The sequence below is a fragment of the Arvicola amphibius genome, chromosome 13, assembly GCF_903992535.2.
Source record: "Arvicola amphibius chromosome 13, mArvAmp1.2, whole genome shotgun sequence".
NCBI lineage: Eukaryota > Metazoa > Chordata > Mammalia > Rodentia > Cricetidae > Arvicola > Arvicola amphibius.
In genome coordinates, this window is record NC_052059.1 from 65010305 (window position 1) to 65025800 (window position 15496).

The 15496-nt window shown below is 45.2% G+C and overlaps 1 protein-coding gene across 2 annotated transcripts in view; it reads left to right on the top strand.

Moving 5' to 3' along the window:
• Positions 1-14281, top strand: part of Dlgap5 (DLG associated protein 5) — a 37843-nt gene extending 23562 nt beyond the window's left edge. Inside the window, exons 11-19 of one of the 2 annotated variants that reach the window (XM_038310290.1) lie at positions 75-160; positions 1029-1189; positions 3215-3307; positions 6543-6762; positions 8495-8678; positions 10463-10523; positions 11796-12021; positions 13117-13163; positions 13927-14281. In XM_038310290.1, the coding sequence (XP_038166218.1) occupies positions 75-160; positions 1029-1189; positions 3215-3307; positions 6543-6762; positions 8495-8678; positions 10463-10523; positions 11796-12021; positions 13117-13163; positions 13927-14067 (1219 nt within the window). In that variant the 3' untranslated portion in view covers positions 14068-14281. Of the gene's footprint in view, positions 1-74; positions 161-1028; positions 1190-3214; positions 3308-6542; positions 6763-8494; positions 8679-8799; positions 8869-10462; positions 10524-11795; positions 12022-13116; positions 13164-13926 lie in introns of those variants that run through there. The other variant, XM_038310291.1, reaches the window with a different exon arrangement.
• Positions 14282-15496: the final 1215 nt, after the last annotated feature.

The window sequence follows — 15496 nt, forward strand, 5'->3', positions numbered from 1 at the left end:
TTAAAGTGTCCTAATGGTAAGACTGAACTAAGGTGGCCACACTTGTATGACTAAAGTGGATGTCACAATTCCAGAAAAATCCTCCAGTCAGAAACTGACAGATTGACCTCGCACTGCCTGGAGTGGGACAGGAAGCTGGACCTAGACATCCCTGATGATGGTGAGACAGAGACGTCTTCTGTTGTTTTTGGCATTGTATCGGACAGGTTCTCCTAGCACAGGCTGGCCTAGAGCTCAGTCTGTAGTTGAAGGTGACCTTGAACCCTGGTCATCTTGTCCCACTTCAAGGGCTGGGCTCACAGGTGTGTCTAAACACACCCGACAATAAAAATGATTATGTATGCATTAGCTTTTCTTTTATTGTGTAGTGAGAGTAGTCATAGAAGATTTAACCCAGGATATTTTTGTGCTCAGCACATGCTTGGCTAGCAAACTATATCCATAACCCTTATTTTTTTAATGTTGTTGTATTCCTTTCAAAATTAAAACTCTAGTGTCCAACTTTAAGTTTCAGTATTGCTCAAAATGCCAAGAGTTGTTCAACATATATCCTCTAATATCTCTATGCTAAAGAAGTGTACAACTTTTGTGTATTTTGGTGTTTTAATGTGACTTTGTATACATTGGTGTTAATCTGGTATTCCTTGGTTATATAAATATGTGTTCTGAATTATAATTATGTAAATCAGTATGAACAAATTAGTCCTATTTATTTGGAGAAACTATTTAAAAAGCTAGCAGTATGAGGTCCTGGATACCTATGTACCTTGACTTGTTTAAGGTTGAAATCTCATAAAATACCGAAGAAAGGGAATGGTTCCTTGAGAAGCCGTGTGTGATTGAGGGTGAACACTGTTAATTGTTTCTGGTGCTTGAAGCAAGGAGCTCGTGCTCAGCACTTGTGGCAAAGCTTGGGGGTGGTTATTTTTTGTTTCTCTATAATAATTTAATTGTGTAAGGTCTGGGACTAGGGGCGGAGTCTCAGTTGGCTGGCTCGCTGTAAAGGCCCTATTTAATTTCTTCTCTAGCTAAAGATCTTGTTCGCACAACAGTTGGTCAGACAAGACTCCTTATTATGGAGAGGTTCAAGCAGTTTGAAGGACTGGTAGATGACTGTGAATACAAGCGAGGTGAAAAGGAGACCACCTGTTCAGACCTGGATGGATTTTGGGATATGGTTAATTTTCAGGTATGTGTCGAGTGTTTTTGACATTTGCTTCACAATGGATGTGACAAGTGAGCTGTTGGGATGCACTATATGTAAATTGCACTGTGTCTTCCCCACGTTGTCAAATAGTCTGTGGTAATTGTATGCTTGAGGCATGAGCCAATGCAGGCAGGAAAAGAATGTTGGTACTCGCCTTTAATCCACACAGGCTGGTAGGGCTGAGTTCAAGGCAGCCTGGTCAACAGTTCCAGGGCCACCAGGGCTTCACAGAGAAACCCTGACTGACTTCAAAACAAAAAATGCAGGAAGAGAAGTGAATGGTTTGGTAGCAGCTTTTAGATACGGTAAGACGGTAAGACGTTGTATGGAGGCCGTTAGTGTGTTTCCCAGCCACCCAGCAGCTCAGACCCAAAATAATCACACAGAAACTATGTTATTTAAAACACTGCTTGGCCCATTAGCTCTAGCTTTTTATTGGCTATGACTTGCATCTTAATTTAACCCATTTTTAGTAATCTGTGTATTGTCACGTGACTGTGACTTACTAGATAAAGTTCCCTGCATCTGTCTCCAGAAGGGCTACATGGCTTCTCCTTCACTCCTTTTTTCTCTTAGCATTCCGTTTAGTTTTCCCTGCCTATCTACCCTATCAGGCCAAACCAGTTTCTTTATTAACCAGTGGTATTCACAGCATACAGAGGGGAATCCCACATCACATTGACATGCAAAGCTGAGCCTCTTAAATATGTACGATGTTGTAATGGGAAGCCGAGACCCTTAGATACAGTATGACGTAATGGGAAGCTGAACCTCTTAGATACAGTATGACGTAATGGGACCTGAGCCTCTTAGATACAGTATGACGTTGTAATGGAAAGCAGAGTATTGATGGAGGTCTAGGAGGGTATGTCTAGGGGAAGGACATTTCCCACCTTGCTGAGTTTATATTTCAGAAGTAAGTATATGAGGCGCTGAAGAGATGGCCCTGCAGTTAGAGCACTTGCTCCCGTTGCATAGGACTAGGATTCTTTTTTCAGCACCTACATCAGGCAGCTCATAATTGACTATAACTCTGGCTCCCAGGGATCTGACTCCCTTGTACGGTCACCCATACTCAACATGGCAGCTCATAACTGCCTATAACTCTGGTTCCCAGGGATCTGACTCCCTTGTACGGTCACCCATACTCAACATTGGTCAGGCAAACAGATATAATATACACATGAAATAAAATCAATCCCTTTTTTGTTTGTTTGTTTGTTTTTGGTTTTTGAGGCAGAGTTTCTCTTGTGTGATATCTCTGGCTGTCCTGGAACTCTCTCTGTATCAGGCTGGCCTTGAACTCACACAGATCCTTCTAACTCTGCCTCCTAAGTGCTGGGATTAAAGGTGTGTGCCACCACTGCCTGGCTAAATAAAATAAAATCAATCTTAACGGAAGGAAAAAGAAGCAAGCAGGTGAGCAGTGTGTGGTGGAATACACCTTTAATCTCTTCACTCTGGAAACTATTTCTAAATAATTCACATTCAGAATTATAAATTAAATATAACTGTTCTTAAAGGAATCCGGAAGTGTTGTTAATATACAACTTCCTTTCTGTAGGTTTTAGAGATTTCTAGACCAAAACTACCAGTGAACAATTTTAGCGTAAAAATTCTTGATTTGAACACAGTGACTTAAGCTGAATAACCCCAGCGTTTGGGAAGTAGAGGCAGGAGGATCGGGAGTTCAAGTATATCCTGAACTGTGCAGCAAAATGTGGGCCATCCTGCACTGACTTAAGACCCTGCCACTCGACCACAGTCTCTCTCTCTCTCTCTCTCTCTCTCTCTCTCTCTCTCTCTCTCTCTCTCTCTCTCTCTCTCTCTCTCTCTCTCTCTCTCTCTCTCACACACACACACACACACACACACAGGATTTTAAGTTTAATGACAGATCCAGTTCTGGGCACCATTTTCAGTTTATTTAGCATAGTAATTTTATAGTCGTAACGTAGCAATTTTAACATAGCATTAATGGGATGAACTTGGGGTTTTTATTAACAGGTCGATGATGTAAACCAAAAGTTCAACAACCTGATCAAACTTGAGGAAGCTGGATGGAAAAACAATAATAACCCAAGCAAAAAAGTCCTCCGGGTAGGTTTGTGCATTTTCTACCCAAATTTCTAGCATAGATGCTTCTCTAATTTTGTTTTTAAAAAATAGATTCAATCATGTGGGAGCGGGGTGGCCTAGTTGTGTCACGGAGCACATGTGGAGGTGAAGGACAGCTTGGAAACATTGATTCTTTACTTCTACCATGTAAGTTTTGAAAATATTTGGCTTTGGGCTTCCTGTTTCACAAGCTGCATTTTCTATAATGCTTATTACATTCTGATTGCCTTTGGGGGAAAGCAAGGATACAATCAACATGAAACAAGATGTTTGCTTCTAAATAGAAACAAGAGATGTGTGATTGCATCGGGTTAGCTAGGTGACTTTTCTGTTCCTAGATAGTGAGCAGATGAGCACGGGCGTGGGTTTGCTCAGAAAGCTGTGCCTGCGCTGGCACACGTGCTGCACGCGTGGCGGGGCACACTTGTGATGCCAGCTCTCGGGAGGCTGGGGCAGAATGATTGCCTTGACTCCAAGGCCACCATGGGCTGTGTATACATAGCAAGTTCCAGGACAGCCAGGGCTGCATAGCAAGACTGTGTCTTACAAAACTGAACAGACCTCCTGTGTTTATGTGTTTCTTTTAACTGCAAAGCTGTAAATAATCCATGTTTTGTAAATTCCAAGTGGTTCCACTAAGCTTCATAGCAGTCCATTTAGAGGGTGCTGTATCCTCAGTTTACGGCTGAGAAATTCAAGACTCCAAAAGAGTCAATCATTTGCCCAAGGTATTGTTGGGGTCACTCCAGGCTTTGGTGTTCCCAGTTCTTGCTTTTATTGGGCAGACCACGCCTCCTCACTGTCTACATGCTTTTTGTGTGACAGACTGTAGAATGATAAGATTTTATGTATTTCTTCATTATGCTGATAAGGTTTTCTACTTTTCCTGTAAAACATGCTCTGTTAATCTAATAAGAGTCCAGTTAGCGGGTTAAGAGCATATGTTGCTTTTTCTCACAGGGTAGCTCACAATGGCCAATAATTCCAGCTCCAGGGGGCTCTGGGGACAGCTGCATCATATGTACCTTCTCACACAGACACACACATGTACACATACTTTAAGGTCTTTTCCAAGTCCATTTTTCTTACACTTCTTATGGACATTTGTCGTACTTGTCAGTTTTCCTGGTGCTGTTGGAAGGGCACTTAGTCTATAAACTTGGGTTGATACTTTATAGTTTGTTATGCAAACAAAACTTCTGAATTCTGCCTTAGCAGCACAACATGTTAAAGAATTAAAAGAAACTTTATTATTTCCTTTCAGTGAAGTCTCACTACAGGGATTGAGGGAATGAGTAGATGGTTGGAGATTTGTAAATCTACATAAATAAAGGAGAATATTTATTAAAGGTCCTAGTATAACAATAAATGTTTTTTGAGATGGGTCTCACTATGTATCCCAGTCTGAACCCAAGCATGGAATTCTCCTGTCTCAGCTTCCAGGATGCTGGGATTATAGACTTGCACTGCTGCTCCTGACAGCCTGTGGGTATTTCTTACTGAATGTTTAGATCTGAAAATACAGAATCACATAAGAGGTGCAATTCTGCCTCTCATCACCAGATGTCTCTCTATGTCTACTTTGTTTTAGGCTACAGTTTGGTTGGTTGGGGAGACCTTTATAATCCTGGGACCATCTCAGGGCAATATGTAGCCTAGGCAAGTACTTTATGTCTGAGCTATACACCAAGCCCTGTTAGTCAAATAAAACTAATCTTTTACCTATACAGTGATGACACACCTTTAACTCTCACGCATTTCCCTTCCAGTTTGTCGTGTTTTCTCTGTTCCTCCCTCTTTAACTGTGTTCAAGGTCTAACCTTGATTACACTGAAACCAACCAGCTTACCTGGTGAGTCACCTTATTGTGGGTCCCCCCCCCCCCCCCCCCCAGCTCTTCTCAGTCACAAAGTTTCCTGAAAAGCATGCATATCTTTGCTGTTTGTTCACAGATTTCTATCCGGCTTGTGTGGTTTACCACTCTCTGCCTTCAGAGAAGTTAGCAAGAGTTTTTAGCAACTAATGTTGCTAAAGTTAGATTTGCAGGGCTTCTACAGTTTAACCTTCTTTGTTACTGTCTACATCCTCTTTCTTAAATTGTAAGTTTATTTACCACTGTCCACTCTGCGTGTGTTTACGTGTGTGGGTTCTCTGTCCAGAAGCGGGTGTTGGTGTCCTGGAACTAGAGTTACAGAGGATCATAGCAGCCCAGTGTTGGTGCTGGGACCCAGACTCAGTCCTCTGAAAGAGTAGTGAGCCCTCCTTCATGCTGTGTATCCCCATTCCTGTGTATCTTAACCTGCTCTTGGTCTCCCAAATTCTGCACATCGTTGTCTCCGTATCTTTAGTAAACCATTTCCGGGAACTGTTTTCTTGTCTCAGAAGAATGGCATTTCTGTACCACTGGGTATCTGTCCTGTAGCTCTGGGTTTTGCTGAAACCCATACTAGGTAATCCTCTTCCTTTAGGATTAGGATTAGAGAGAGGGGGAGCCGGGTGTGGGTTTATGAAACCCCAAAACCCCCCACCCCCAGTGATCCACCTCCTTCAACAAAGTCACACCAACTAATACCTCCTGATTCTGCCCATATAGTCCACCATTCAAACGTATAAGCCGATGGTGGTCATTTTCATTCGGACCACACAAAATGATACTGGTTGGTGTGGTGCCAGTCTTTAATCTCAGCTGGTTCTGAGGGTAGAGCGGCTGGCACAACGTAGTGAGACCCTGTCTCAAGATAAGTTATAAGGACTAGTGACGTATGTCAGTGGTAGCAAGATTTCCCGCTGTGTACGGGGCTCTGGGTTCTTCGGAGGGTGTCTGAGTTAGGGTTCTGTTGCTGTGGAGAGACACCATGACCATGGCAACTCTTATAGGGGAAAGCATTAATTGGGGTGGCTTACAGTTTCAGAGGTTTAGTCCATCATGGTGAGACATGGTAGCAATCAGATAGGCATGGTGCTGGAGAAGGAGCTCAGAGACACTGGGTCTGGCTTGAGCATTTAAGACCTCAAAGCCTACCCCGACAATGACACACTTCCTCTAAGAAGACCATACGCACTCCAACAAAGCCACGCCTCCTAATAGTGCCAGTCCCTGTGAGATTATGGGGGCCAGTTACATCCAACCACAGATGGTAATGTTCAGTCCTCAGTACCTAAGGAAGAGGAAAGGGGAAATGTCATCTTTAATTAACTTCTACTGTTTCCCCTGCAGAAAAAGATTGCGCCTGTTGGAACAAACAGAACAAAGCAGGATGATGCAGGAAGACTGGCCGCTAGAAACCGCCTCGCCGCCGTAAAGAATGTGATGAAAGCGAGGCTGAAGCAGGAAGGGCATGCCCCGGTGGCAGCCGTGGAGTCAGCACAGGAAGTCGACAAAATAGTGTTTGACGCTGGGTTTTTCAGAATTGAGAGTCCTGTTAAATCATTTTCAGGTTTGTGTTTTTTGCGGAGACTTTAGAGAACTATTTGGGCCAAATGAGGGCTTGCGTAGAGGATAAAATAATTTTCCCGTGAACATAGGAAGGTGCACCGATTCCTAGAAGACAGACTGTGCTAGCAAGCCACACGCAAACCACTGTGCCAGGTGTGGGCGGACCGGTTTGTGCATGATCCATCTATTAAGGTCATGCTTGTGTTTCCAAGGCTTCCATAACTGCTACTGGCATGCAGTCCCGTGACAAGTGAGATTAGAACTAAGATGCAAGAGGAACTGGACCTGCTCTTTACCCTCCTGAGCTGTGCAGCTGACCGCAGCCTCTGCACAGGAGGGACGGGAGGGAACTGAGCAACTGTGGAAACCCGTACATCACTGCATCTCTTGAGTCTCAGGATCAAACTGAGCTTTGCACGCATACACTAGGCAAGCGCTTGTCCATTGAGCAATGGCCTCCCTTTTTGAAATTCTCTCTTTTGAGACGAGGTCTGGTTACGTTTCCCAGCTATCCTTGACCTCACGCAGGCCTGGATCTTGCTCCAATCCCCCTGCCGTAGCCTCTGGGGAGGCTGGGGCATCAGGGAGCAGCAGCTCCCACTTCACGTCACTTTATTCAAACGTTTCTCTGCGTGCTGCTTGCTCACTCTCACGACCTGCTAGGACTATATAATTCTGGCAGCCGCACAGGGATCTGAGTGTCTGACGGTGTATTTGTGAATATCCGTTTGTTTCCATTCACTAGCCCAGTTTTTGGCTGTATCTAGTAACTGCAGCAAGATACAACCCGTGTCTCAACTTTTCCAGGAAATACTTTGCTGTGCAAGAAACATCAAAGGAATTTGTTGTAATTATTCTTCAAACTGAAATTTTGGTGTTTTTGTTTGCATGTTTGTTTTGGCTTTTAAGACAGGGTTTCTCTGTGTAGCTTGGCTGTAGATCAGGTTAGCCTCGAATTCGCTAAGATCCACCTGCCTCTGCCTCCAAGTACTGGGATTAAAGGCATATGCTACTATGCCTGCCAGGTTGAGATTCTTGACCCAAGTGTTCATTTGTTCAACATGGGTAAGAAGTAGCTCACTTGCTGATTTCATATACCTTCTAAAATATGTTTTAATGTGTGCATGTGTGTTTAAAATTTATCTCTTACGTATACACACACCAGATATCATTATAGATGGTTGTGAGCCACTATGTGATAGGAATTGCACACAGAACCTCTAGAAGATCAGCCAGTGCTCTTAACCTCTGAGCCATCTCTCCAGCCCCTTCTAAAATATTCTTAATATTGTCTCTTACTGTCAGAGACGCACCCGTTTTTATTTTTTAAGTCTTAGTGTTTTGTGTATGTGGATGTTTTGCCTGCACGTTTGTGTGCACCATGTGTGTCCCTGATGCCTGCAGAAGCCAGAAGAAGACACCAGATCCCCAGGGTCGGGAGTCACAGCTGCTGTGAAGCCCCAGGAGGAGCTGGGAGTCACAGCTGGTTCCCCCCGAAGAGCAGACAGTCTTCTTAACTGCCGAGTCATCCCTCCAGCCACAGATCGAAAGAACAATGCTGTAACGTAGGCATGGGATATCAGAGGGAAAGGTTGTCTCGTGACGGTTCTCTTCTTCACCTGACTAACAAATGTTGACAAGAGGAGGCCTAGTTAGCAGGATTTGCATTGCCTTTCTGAACAAAAAATGAAAGAAAGGATTTTTGCTATGGAGGTTATTTTGTCTTTTTCTAGCACTTTCTTCTGAGCGTCGTTCTCAGAGATTTGGAGCGTTCATATCTGCCAGCAGAGTCATGCCTGAGAGTGGGGCTGCAGGGGACCTTCAGAGACAAAGGAGATTGCTGGAGAATCCTGACCCTCAGAGCAGCAAGCGTGAAGGGGTTAATAAGACATTGTTTTCAGACACCCTTGAAAGCAGGTATTTCTTTAATGTACAAGTTTAATGATACTGATATTAGCTATCATTTCACATGGTCAGGCTGGTAAAATGTGACAGACATGTTTCTAATTAAATTTCGCATATGTCCTGAAATATGTAGGCGAGATTTGCTCTTTTCTAACTGAGGAGACAGACTTAAGGTTTCCGGTTGGAAGCGAGTGTGGTGGAGGTGATCCTGGCCACTCAGGAGGCTGAGGTGAGGGGTGATTTCCGAGAGTCTGAGACCAGCCCCAGTGATGCTGATGTCTTCAACAAAAGAACACGGGTCAAAGTTGAAAAGTGGTCGTGTTTAGTGGTGCGGTACCCTGGAGAGGAAGCAGCGTGGTGTCCTCCGGTGCTTAGCAGGCATGGCTGGCCTGTAAAACTGAGCCTCACTGCCCTCCGCTCCAGGGCAGGCGCACCAGACACCCGCTGCTTCTGCGGTGCTTCAGAGGCACGTGCCTTTAGGCCGCCTGTACAGGAAGTGCCCAGCATGGGCAGACGGCCTAGAGATCACTAGGTTATTAACTGGTGTCCTCCTCAGGGCAGCCATGTCAGGTACTAAGTGAGGAGAGTTAAATGATGTCTTAATGAAGCTCAGCTTGTGATCGGTCAAACTGGGTCCATCCTGCTCGCATCCTCTCTCCGCAGATGCATTAAAATAAGCTGAACTCTCCTTTTCAGTGCTTCCAAACGCACAGCGCGTCAGATAGAGGGAAGGGATTTTGAACAAGTAGGAAATAAAATTGTAAAATAAGAATCTGGAGCCAGCAATATGGTTCAGTGGGTAAAGGTGCTTGATTTGCAAGCTGCCTGGCCTGAGTTCAGTCCCTACAAACAACATAAAGGAGGAGGAGCGAGCTCCCCGCCGTCACTCCGACCTCACATGTGTGGTGTGGCCTCACACACGTATAGAGGATTTTCTTTTTAATGTTCAGTTGCAAATGTCTTTCAAGATGGCGTCTTAAAAATAAGCAACTTTGCAGGAAGATTCATTTTTTGCCAGGCAGTGGTGACACATGCCTTTAATCCCAGCACTCAAGAGTCAGAGGCAGACAGATCTCTGAGTTCTGAGTTCAAGGCCAGCCTGGTCTACAGAACAAGTTCCAAGACAGCCAGAGCTACACAGAGAAATGCTGTCTTGAAAATTAAAAAAAAAGGAATAATTTTTAGTTGCATGTATATGTGTTGTATATATACACATGCGTGCATACGTGCTATGTGTGTGGATACCCAGAGTCCATTTTAGGTTTCCTAGACCCTGAATTACAAGCAGTTGTAAGCTGACCAACAGAGGAGCCAAACTCTCATCCTCTGTAAGAACAGCAAACTCTATCTCTCTAGAAGAGAATATTTTTAAAGCAAACTTTGAAAAGATTGAAATTAACATTCTGTGTAGTCACGTTGAATGTGTAGATGCTTGCATGCATGCCGTGGCATGGTGTGTGGACCAGAGGACAGCTTCTCAGGGATCAGTTTTCTCCTCCTAACATGTTCCAGGGGTTAACCTCAGGTCATCAGGCTTGGTGACGGGGAACCATCTTGTGGGTCCCCAAAGAGATTATGATAGATAACTTCTTAGTTTTGTTTTTTTTTGTTTGTTTGTTTGTTTTAATTTTTATCAACATACAAAAGAATGAGTTTTGTTATGCCATTCTCCTGGGCCAGGCTGTACCTCTGACGTCATTGTGCAAGCTAGCACCCTCTGTAAAGGGTAGACTCAAAGCCCACGTGAACGACTGTGATGTGCTTGGCGATCGGTGTCTAACCACTGTTTGTTCCAGGTCCAGCAGAGTGGACGACACTTGGTGTCCTGGAGAGCAGGAGTCCAGTGGCCTGGATCATGTAAGTCCTATTGCAAGGTGGCTGTAGGTAGCCAAGGGTGTTAGCTGTTTCTATCAGATAGGATGTCACTCAAAGAAAGGAAGAGAAAATAACAAAACTTGCATTTAGCAGCCTAAGTGAACCATGCAAAGTCACATCGTTCTCATTTGAATGGCCCTTGGGTTGCTGGAAACGGCTCTCTCTGTCCTTCAGGCCACATCAAGACGGCTCTGGAACCAGGGCACTCGAGCAAGGATAGCAGTCTTTGGCCTCTTGTTAAATTGTTTTTTTAATTTCTTTATGAATGAGTGTTTTGCTTGCATATGCACATCTACGCATTGTGTGCATGTAGTGCCTGTGGGTTCAGAAATGGGTGTCAGATCTCCTGGATGTGGAATCATAGAAGGTTGTGAGCTGCCACGTGGGTCCTGGGAGTCAAACCAGGGACCTCTGGGAGAACGGCCAGCGCTATTAACCTTTGAGCCATCTCTGGCCCTGGCCTCTATTTTTTGAACCAAACTGGGTGACGTATCTTTTGTATCTGTGTGTTATGTCTGCCTTCTTTTACTGAATAGACCTAGCAGGTTTGAACTGGAGCCCTCTTGCCTCAGCGTCCAGGGTCCAGGGTTGCTCTGTAGTCTGGTGCCCCCAGGCCCAGTTTGCTCTTGTAATTTACTTTCTCTTTCTTCACAAAAAGTTTGCCAATCTTTGAGCTGATACAGGTGTTTGCTGAAAAGCTTGTCCTCGTTCCTGTTAGTTCTTTGTGTTGTGGAACAATAAGACAGCAGGATTCATAGTGTTCTTTACTTTGTGTGGGTTTGTTGTTGTTGCTGTTGTGTGCAGACTGGGTTTCTCTGCGTAGCCCAGGCTGGCCTCGAACTCACAGAGATCCGTCTGCCTCTGCCTCCCAAAGTTCTTGGATTAAAGGAGTACGCCACCACTTTCAGGCAAATTCTTTTTTTTTCCCTGAATTTCTTTGTTTATTTCATTTTGCATTCCATCTACAGTCCTCCCTCCACCAACCTGACATTCTTTAGACTTTTTCATTTTGGGGGTGTTGGTTTGAGACAGAGTTTCTCTGTTGCCCTGGCTGTCCTGGAACTTGCTGTATAGCCCAGGCTGGCCTCGAACTCACAGAGATCCGCCTGCCTCTGTCTCCTGAGTGCTGGCACTAAAAGCATGCGCCACCACCGCCCAGCTTCTGTTTTTCTAATATTTCATAGCAGTATGGCTTTTTTTAAAAAATTGTTCCATTTATGGGTAAATGGAATCTTTGCCCGTTTTTACCTCCAGGTTGTAAATAAGATAAATGTGGAGATGGATTGTTTCCCTGCTGAGCTGATGAATTTGCCTCTTCCTGCTGGTCGAGTGGCTGGTGACACCAAGCAGAGAGAAGCGCGTTCTGATGTGGAAGGCATGGAGCTACAGTCTACCTCCCAAGATGTGCTGATGAGTGACCCTGAGAAGAGCTCCCCCTCACCAAACGCCTCCCAGGAAGACTCCAGAGCGTCCCAGTCAGGTAAAGTCTCAGATGCAGTGCAGCCTGGGTGAAACATACGTTAGAGGAAGGTGCGCTTGTCGTAGGATTCTGAGAACAGTTTCTCATGACAAAGGTGATGAAGGAGGCTCACTGTAAATGTCACAGAAGCTAGTTTCAGAATACCGGATTACGCCTGGTTCAGGGCCAGCCTGTCTTACCTATGGTGTTCCAGGCTAGGAAGCACAATACAGTAAGACACTGTCTCAAAACAGCAGCACAAAGGAGCACCATGCTTCTAACCCGAGACTTGAGAGACAAGTGCTGGTCCACACTGGAGACGGGGGTGTTTGGTGGCAGATGTGTTTGTTTGCTAGTCCACACTGGAGATGGGGGAGGTAGTGATAGACGTGTTTGGGAGCCCTCAGTGAGAAAAACTCCTTCGGTTCTCTTCTTCAGCCCATATCCCCAAAACTGTCTTCAGAATATTCCGTTTTTCCTCTCTCATGCTGTTTTCTTTCTACCGTGTTGTGATTCTTCTGTAAAAGGGACTGTGCTACAGTATATGGGCCTACTCTCCTCCGCTGTTCCCAATCTGCCCGAGACCTAGTAAAGTACAGTGTTACACTGTGCGGACATCTCCTGTCTTTACCTGGACCTCTTTTGTGTGAGACATGACCTCCCTGTGTAGCCCTGGCTGGCCAGGGCCTCATGTAGACAGACCCTCCTGAGTGCTGGGCTGGAGGTGTGCGCCCACACGGGCCCCGTCTGTTCTCAGCAGCATCCTGTGGGTACCTTTATAGTACAAGGCTGGTGCTTCCTTTTAAAGGACCTTTATACTTTGTTTTGTTTTGCTTTTTGAGACAGGGTTTCTCTGTGTAGCCCTGGTTGTCTCTGTAGACCAGGCTGGCCTTGAACTCACAGAAACCCACCTGCTTCCACCTTCTAAGTGCTGGGGTTAGAGGTGTGTGCCACTACTTATAAACTAAGAATTTGACCTAGCAATCTAATTGCATTAAACCATGTGGTACAGGCAGGCATGGCTTTGTGCTCTCATCTGATGGTGGTTTCCCGTCCATCTGTAACTCCCTTAACCGAAAGAATATTCTTTAAAAATTATTGTTCCTTGTTTTTCAGAACCATTTCATAGACAGCTCACTTCTGAACACCAACTTCTTGATTCAGTAAGTTTTTATCTTAATTTGGGAAGTTTCTGTATATTTTAAATTTGTGCAGTTGTAAAGTTTTCTTGGCTTTATCTTGTTTCCAGTTGCTGTGGGTGCGAGCATGCCACGGCATGAGTATGGAGGGCAGAGGGCAACTTTGGGGAGTGCGCTCTCTCCTTCCGTTGGGGGCTTCAGGGATGGAACTCCAGGTGTCAGAGACCTCTCTCTCACCCACCCTGGTGTTGTTTGCTTTCAGAATAGGGTCTTGTTCTGAAGACCACACTAGGGTTTGTGGAACCTGCATGAGTATCTTTTTGTTTTGTTTTATCGAGGCAAGGTTTTTCTGTAGCTTTGGAGCCTGTCCTGGAAACCAGCTCTTGTAGACCTGGCTGGCCTCGAGCTCATAGAGATCCACCTGCATCTGCCACCCGGGTGCTGGGATTAAAGGTGTGCGCCCCCAGCACCCAGCAGTATAGCACACCCCTTTAGTCCCAGCACTCAGGAGGCAGAGACTAGTGGATCTGAGTTCGAGGCCAGCCTGGTCTACAGAGTGAGTTCCAGGACAGCCAGGGCTGCACAGAGAAACCCTGGGTCAAAAACAGAACAGTTTTTTTTTTTTTTTTAAAGATTGCTTTCCATTAGGTCTTAGGCTTTTATAATTTCATTGTTGCTTTGGGAAACCTGCTTATTCCTTAGCACTCACTTAACTGGCAGTGTGGAAAGTTTATTTGGGGCAACTCTTGATGGTGAATTCAGTGACTTCTCTGTTTTTGTTCTTCAGCCAGCCCTAAGCAACGCCAGCCCCTGCACACAGGTGGAGTCCAGACAGCAAGGTCGTGCCAGACACATCTCCTTTGGGGGTGACCTCATCGTCTTCTCACCTCTGAGACTCCGCAGTCAAGAGCACCAGGAGGGCTTTTAACTTAGAAATAATTCCAGACATTTTTTTTCATATCATTACTTCTCTGACACATTGTTAAATTGTTGGAAATTTTAAAACTATGCCTTAGTATTCGCTTCTCTTTGCTGTATTTATATTGCATTACATAGTCTTTTAATGCTCAGTGTTCATCAAGACACTGGTGATGCTGTACAAACTGTAGGTTTGTAAAATACTAACGTGAAGCAAATCTCTACATCTGTGTCCTCATTTGAGCTCATTTGAGCAGATAGCTGTGCTTTCTTTCCTTCATTCCTTTAGAGGGAGTTTTCTGGATTGAGAAGTCCATTTATTACAGATCAGTCCCTGCTCCCTCTAGTAACTGTCTCCTTAACAGAGCCAGCTGCCATTGACAAGGCGGAGGGGAGGTGCCAGCCACCAGGTCAAATAACCACACCGAGACTTCATTATGGAAACTTGGTCTTTATGTTGGACGGGTCCCACTAGCTCTTATAACTTAAATTAACCTGTTCTTACTAATCTATGTTCTGCCACAAGGAGCTTCCTCATCTCCACACTCCGTCTTGCTTCCTCCTAGTCTGGCTGGCAACTCCATCTTTATTCTCCCCACCCATCTCCCCTGCCTAGCTATTGGCTGTTCAGCTTTTTATTACACCAATCACAGTAACCCATTCTCACACAGTGTACAAATATTCCACAACACTAGTGAATGACGGAAAGTTCCCGGGCGGTGAGATTGCTTGGGTGGGTAAGGAAACCAAACCTGACGGCCTGAGGGTGACGCCTTGAACCTACATGGTGGAAGGAGAGCCCAGCTCTGCCTGTTCTTGTTCCTTCAGGTGTTGATGGCAAGTGCTGCCCTTTTTTATTTTTTAATGTATAAAATGGCCTGTCTTCACGCACAACAGAAGGGAATCAGATCCCATTACAGATGGTTAGCCAGTGAGCCATTTTTCCAGTGCTTGCCTTTACAGACCTTCTAATTTCTGTTCTCCTTGGGACTCCAGCTTGTGACAATCACCAGTTTAAATTACTGGAGAAGATAGCATTGTAGAACAGACAATTTTGGCATTTTCCTAATCTTTGATCTTGTTGGTGATAGGAAAGATGGAAGATGGCTGGGTGGTGGTGCACACCTTAATCCCAGCATTCGGGAGACAGAGGCGGGCAGATCTCAGAGTTTGAGATCCATGCATAAAGATGGAGAATGATTCAGTCACCTAGTGTAGCACGGTGCACGTGATCGCAGTGACAGATTGACACCTGCTCCCTGCTGTAGAGAACAGAGTGTGCGGTACATGCACCCCCACACTCCCGGGAGACAACACGCAGCGTGAGTGCGGGCAGCAGCTCACAGCCCTTTACTGCGTCTCGATTGGCCCACGCCCGGGGCTGTGTATGCACCCTCTGATCTTCACCCGCAGTCACCCAGCGGTACCGAGCAGCCTAG